Source organism: Ciona intestinalis, unplaced genomic scaffold (assembly GCF_000224145.3).
Source record: "Ciona intestinalis unplaced genomic scaffold, KH HT000423.1, whole genome shotgun sequence".
Taxonomy (NCBI): Eukaryota; Metazoa; Chordata; class Ascidiacea; order Phlebobranchia; family Cionidae; genus Ciona; species Ciona intestinalis.
In genome coordinates, this window is record NW_004190744.1 from 1 (window position 1) to 6,848 (window position 6,848).

Below are 6,848 nucleotides of genomic sequence, written 5' to 3' on the forward strand. Positions count from 1 at the left end.
GATTAAGTAAGCCAAAGAAAATCCAGACACAAAGATTCCTATAGAATGCAAATCACTGTAAGTATTTCCTGTAACATTTAAACGGGAGCTAATTTTGGCTTAAGCCCAAGCCTAGTTTCATGGTGCCTCTGAACATACAACCTTAACAATATAAAATATAAACCATTTAAATAAATGCCAAATATTGAGAATTCAGTTGCTCAAATGTATAAAGAAAGTTTCCTACTTATCACATGTGAATCCATGTTAACACTGCTTACCATTGAAAATATTTTAGTCAAAGATCAAAAACATAACATATAATTTGTGGAAATAAACAAGCTGACCTTGTGCAACCACAATACTCGTCCTCATGATAATACCAGGGTTGGCAATTCTCATCGCAGTCATTAAGTGCATTCTCTCATTTTCAGCTTCTTCAAGCAATGTGTGAATCCAACCGTGGTCTCGCTTTAATCTACGTAAGGAAACCAGGTGACGAACCATGGCACCGACCATTCCTAAGGAACATTTTATATAAAAAGCTTAAAAAATAAGAAATATAAGGGAAAAAATTGATTCATAGTGGCATATACAAATATAAGTTTAAACTTTAATACTGTAAGTTTGCACGTAGGGATGCACAATACAAAATAATGAGGTGTTCTAGCTAGGACATCCTAGAATACTTTATTTCGAATCTAGAATTTTGCATCTTGTTCATTTATATTACAATACCCTATCAATTTTACACACATAAATCAGTTTATTGACCCTTCAATAGTAGATTTGTTGAATAATGGCTGTAAAATAAATCAAAAATTGTATCACTAGGTAATTTTTGCGTTGTGATGATCAGTTGCCTAATGTTTTGCATTTGCCGTTTTCGCACTAAACATTATGCATGAAAATTGCCAATCCCTGTAGTTTTTTGAGGGAGTATAAAGCTTTAATCCTTGCAGAATGATGGTGCAAAAAACGGCTAATCCATAACTAAATATATAGTAACCATTGGAATGTCAAGGAATGACATTGCAAATTGTTTATTTACAATTAATCGTTTTATAAAATTGGTAACAGAATATATTTCAAGAGATGCCGTATGATGACACCATTAAACAGAGTCCCGTTATTAGATTTGAATATAAAAAGATTTAAATCTCAGGAATTCGAAATCCTGTATTGTACATTCCTGTTTGTGCGTACGTGACTGTTAATAACAAATACGCCGTTTCTTGAAAATCGACCAAAACCACAGTCCAAACAGTGCAACAGGTGATGTCACTAATTATTTATAGTAATTACAGTAATACATGTTCACAGTCATGGATACTGATAAATATATAATTAAAACAAGTATTTGTTACATTTTACCTGGTACACCAGCAATGGTTTCTAAAAATATAATTCTCTTGACCCACTGTTTCTCATCTAGCCGTCCAGTGTATGTACCGAGAGTATAACCAGAAAAAACATCAAAGCCAGTCCGAAGTAACTGTACACTGTAATAAGCCAATTTGTCTACTTTCTGTAATAAAGGGTAGAGTTGTTAATGCCACTGGTTTTGGTTTTTCAGGTAAAATTTAGTTTTTCATGTCAGACTTCACATGTGTATTTTTTGGTAGATATTGAACAGGACAAAAGCTAATGGTGAAACAACCTTCTATAATGTCAAAGCAAAAAATGAGATATTTCTACGTGGCACGAAAACGACAGTCGTTATAACACGGGTGTTCTATTTCAATACACCTCATGCTAACTCACGAGGGACACGTACATAACTTTGTGCGTAGTTGTGGTGTATTCACTAGTAATAACAATAATATTTACCCCAACAGGAGGTCTATGTGATATCCGCACTGATTCTAATTCTTGTTTGTGCCAGATAGGATGAGGAAGTCTATACCCTCCATCTTGCATCGCTCTTCCTTCTTCTACATCCGGATGCTCCTCAGCTTCAGCAAGAGAGCTTCCTTTTTGTGTCTCTTTTGCTTTTTTTGCTTCTCTAAAGTGAGGGAAGTTTTCCACTTCTATATTGGGTTCATCGGTTGAATCGTTTGTTTCAATTTTAAAATGCTCGGATTTATTTTTGTCATCTATCTTTAATTGTTGACATGAATGAAGTAATCTGGAATGTGGCTGCAACAAAAACAGAAACTGGTTCAATCAAAAAATAGGTTCAATTAATTAAAACTACTTAAAATAGGTTCAATTAATTAAATCAAAACACAGGTTCAATTAATTAAAATACTAATATATAATTTAAAACTATTTCCCTACGTACCACATATAAATAAAAAGGATATCACATTTTATTAAAAAAATAAATCACATAGAAGTACAACCAACACACCTGAGTTGACCAACTATATCCAACCAAATATCTTTTCACTGTGATTTTCGTGGGAGTTGTATGAAGATTTGAACATGGTAGTTTTCCACTTTGTAGTGCATGGCATGAGCCCAGGAACGGTCGAAATAGGAAAGTTTTACTTCCGGTAGACAACATATTTGTTGCGGACGACGCCTTTGATTGACAGTTTAATCGCGATAAACCTTAACTTCTTAAAAGAAATTCAACAATTTAAAATTAGTTTAAACTACAGTTAGCGCTCATCAGACTAAGACGTGTGCCCTATATTTTATTGTTGTCTGATAATTATTTTATGTCAGACATTTTACTGCGGGCGCGATCATGATATCTTAATGTAAACAAACCACGTAATCTAACGTCTGGTTTTTGTACGCGCAAGGTTTTGCTACGCGTCCTGCTATCAAATCAAAGTCAATGCAAACACGGTAACGTTTCTGTGCTGTCCTATTTAAACACAGATCGCCCGACCGTAATTTAAAAATAAGTCACGTATGCACCTTACGTCAGACTTACGTCACATTACCATTACGTAATGAGCATGACGCAATACGTTGACACTTCATGACATCAGCATTTTTTTATTTAATGTTATACCAGTAGGAAACTACCACGTGAATGAACAAATAACTATTGTGTGCATAATGCATAATTTTTCGAAAAATGTATTTATTTTTGAATTCGATGTTTTTGATTTTTTGACTTCGGGGATTTCCCTCATGTGCATTGTGTGAAAATATGATCTCTATGTTTTGATTTGAACATGATATTTTAAAACATTCACGAATATTTACAAACGGGTTCTAATTAAATACACCGGGTTTGTACTTTTTACAGGTCGTAATTGATATATTAACCAATTGAAGTATTGCAGTATAATGTTAAAAAAGTATGTTTATTGCTTTCACAGCTTTAAATCATGTAACTTTTACAACAATCTTAATGATGTCACTGTCAGTGTTGCAGTTATCTGATTCCATGTGTGGTCGAATTATCCAGTTATCTAGAGCTATTCATACTTTCCATTTGCAAGATCATATGGATCCTCTTGGCAGAAACATGAAAAGTTTCATCAGACAAATGCAAACTTTCTGCATGCTTACCAAACTATGAACTTTATTCACAATGATCCCTTCCAGGGAAAGAAAATTGGGATAAAACCATCAAAAAAATCCAATTTTTTTGGAGTTCAGGAACAAGCTGTATTTACAAAATATTATGAAAGAAGAGAAGAATTAAGGGAAAAGAGAATACAACTCGCAAACACATATAATATGTCACAGTTTGTCAAAAAAGCTCCAAACAGTATTCGTCCATATCTGGAGTTGGCCCGAGTTGACAAACCAATTGGGACATTGCTTTTATATATTCCTTGTGCTTATAGCATCTGTCTTGCTGCTCCACCTGGCCAACTTCCAAGTTTATATTATCTGGGTAAGGTGTAAATTATAAAAATAAATGAAAATTTTAATTAATAATTTTGATGTTTGTGAAGAATCTTCCCCCCACCTTATTTGATAACCTCTTACCCCTAACTACTATACCCCCCATAACCACCAACCACTAACACTTTCCACCGGTCTATTCTGCTATATACCCGGGATTCTTCACTAGTGCCATAATTTTTATCAGGTCATTGGATTAATTTTGCAGTAACTTCTTTTTAACATCTTTTAACTTGAAGTTAGTTTTAGTTGGTAGCCTAATTCATAGTATAGCTGATGTAAGATGGCTTAGATAAACTACTTATGTCTAACTTTATATTTGCAATTTACAAATGATGATCGTTGTTAGGTTTATTTGGTCTTGGAGCATTCCTGATGCGCGGTGCCGGTTGTGTGATTAACGACTTATGGGACAGGGATTTGGACAAACGAGTCGAACGAACAAAAAATCGGCCAATTGCATCCGGAGCTGTCAGCGAAAAAAATGCGATTAAATTGCTGGCGGTGCAACTTTCATTATCACTGGGCATTCTACTCACACTCAACCCAACCTGGTAAGAAATAGAACGCTGAGAAAGGTTCAACATATCTGTATAAAATAAAAAAGATATTCTTAGTAATACATGGACAACTCCTAACTACCACATTACAGCACATACCCAAACAAGGTGTTATGTAGAGCATATTAATAGATGCAAACTGCATGTAATATAGACTACATGAAGTGTGAACAGCACATATATACTCGTAATACACACATTGGAGACACCTGTATACCATAAAGAACTTGTTTAATTTAATAATCAAACCTAAATGTAACATGGCTTTAGTAATATTATATAATGTGCATGATTTGAACAGCTTTTTTTATTATTTCGTTTGCTAACTTTATCTAGTTAATGTTTTTAACATATTTAAAAATAAATATGAAGTTGTCAGAAATACTATTTGTCAGTAAGTGATGCGGATATTGCAAATTGAAATGTTATGTTATAACTTATAATTTTACTTTATTTTCAAATCTATTTATATCGCTAAACATAAATATCATGTTGTGTATAAAAATTATTTGTTCACCTTTCTTCAGCATTATGATCGGCTGTGTAGCAATGCTTCCTGTTGTTGTTTATCCGCTTGCAAAGAGATTCACCATGTTTCCACAAGCTGTGTTGGGATTAACCTTCAACATGGGAGCTTTGATGGGTTATGTGGCCGTGACCAACACCATTAATTGGCCGGTTCAACTATCTCTATATGCTAGTTGCTTTCTTTGGACAATGTATTATGATACTGTTTATGCCTTTCAGGTATTTAAACGCCTTTATATTACATTGGTATCTAATTTGTAAACTTTGCTTTTTGCTGGAGCACCCTTTGGCACTTTTTTTTGTACCGATGCCCAACCTATTTAGACTACCTTTATCGGGTACACAAAGACATTCTAGATATATGGATAACAAATCTTTGGATAACCGACATAGTTAAACAATAAAAATAACAATAAAGTCAATAAACCATGTATGCTGCTTCTAAGTTATGAATTCCAAGTATGTATTAGTGTAGTATTATTATGATATGAAAACGTTAAAAGGTTTGTGGCTAAGATGTGTACATGTGCCCTAACTAACCCTTTAAGATGACAAGCCAACCTTGAAATTTCAGCAGTAAATTATTATAAGTCAAGTTTCAGTTTACATGATTCATGTGTTTGTTTAAGTTTGGTTTGGATCTTGACATTTTAAGTTTTTGTAAAATTGGTTTAGGATGTAAAAGATGATGTAAAAGCCGGCATCAAATCAACTGCTCGGTTGTTCTCAAGGTATACTGAAGAAGAATTGAAAGAAATGCCATTGGAGGAAAGGTTGTTTTAACTATTTTACTTTGAATCGATAGTTTTTAAAAAAAATAAAAAAAAAATTTCGTGTTTTAATTAATGAAATGGTTATTAAATTTTACTACTTTGCATCAACTAATTGAAAATACAACGCTTATTATTTATAGGATTGAAATGCAGAATGTCGAAAAGCAACGTATCTTGTTGTTTTTAAGAATATGTGCAGTGTCACACGTTGTGCTCTTTTATGTTGCTGGCCATTTAAAATATTTAGACGGCCCTTTTACTCTGGCATGCTTGATAGCAGGATTTCAACTGGTGGTTCAGGTTTGGTTGACTGAACTGTTTTTATCTCAAATGTACCTTAAAGTTCAGTTCGTTTTAACAACTTTTGTGTGTTGACCAAATATATCTGATCACCAGATACAGTATTAAAAATGCAGTATCCCAAATTAAAGTAATTGTTTTACCAGTGCCATGCCATAGTTGTTAGAGTGTCCTGTGGTCCATTATGTTATTATATGTTATAAAATCATCGATAAAATTAAACATGTAGCAGTTGGGCACAAGGTGTAAAAAACATAACACCCATGTCATAAGATCGTTGTCCCATCGTATTGTTTTAAAATAAGTTATATTCATTTATTCTGGTAATATTTTTTTCATGTCATTCACCTGCCTTTTATTTTATGCATTTGCAGAGCTCGGTTATTGAACCTACAAGCAGACAAGCCTGTTGGGAAGCGTTTGTTGCAAACAAATGGATTGGTTTGATATTGGTGACAGGAATTATCGTTGGAACTATCACACAGACTCAAAAGTTGTCTAAAGAAAAAAAAATGCTCCTGGAACGAAGAACTGCTCTTGACAAGCGTTAACTCCAGATTTGATAAAAAAAAATTTATTGTGCCGCTTTATTGCTTTAATTAAAATAAACAAAAACATTCGTAATATATAATGTTAACTGTGTAACATTATTTAGTTGAAGGGGCATACCAATGAAAAAATCGTTTGTGAATAGGTAGGGCTTAATTGTTATCAAATGGTACCACCAAAGTTTAATAAAACAAAACAGATTTTGAAAAAAAATGTGTGAAGTCGAAACGCAAGAGTATTAAAGTCCGCTGTGGGACAGTACATGGAACTTCTCATAAGAAAAAGTGTCATTCAACTTTGACGGCTACTTGATTCCAAACTAGTAAAGAGTATTCTGCACTTT

At 33.5% G+C, this 6,848-nt stretch overlaps 2 protein-coding genes across 2 annotated transcripts; one reads left to right on the forward strand and one right to left on the reverse strand.

Annotated features, from left to right (window-relative positions):
• Positions 1–326: 326 nt before the first annotated feature.
• LOC108950628 (alternative oxidase, mitochondrial-like) lies at positions 327–2,488 on the reverse strand (the record flags this gene model as incomplete). Its single annotated transcript, XM_018816634.1, has 4 exons — positions 2,333–2,488; positions 1,810–2,118; positions 1,354–1,507; positions 327–500 (listed from the first exon to the last, which is right to left on the reverse strand). Coding segments are annotated over exons 1-4 (793 nt in total), but the record flags the coding sequence as incomplete, so codon positions are not given.
• Positions 2,489–3,259: 771 nt separating this feature from the next.
• On the forward strand, positions 3,260–6,584 carry LOC100178794 (4-hydroxybenzoate polyprenyltransferase, mitochondrial-like). The gene is made up of 6 exons (XM_002130373.4): positions 3,260–3,784; positions 4,145–4,349; positions 4,883–5,102; positions 5,559–5,656; positions 5,797–5,956; positions 6,331–6,584. The coding sequence occupies exons 1-6, from the start codon at positions 3,460–3,462 to the stop codon at positions 6,505–6,507; spliced, it is 1,185 nt and encodes a 394-aa protein (XP_002130409.1). The 5' UTR covers positions 3,260–3,459; the 3' UTR covers positions 6,508–6,584.
• Positions 6,585–6,848: the final 264 nt, after the last annotated feature.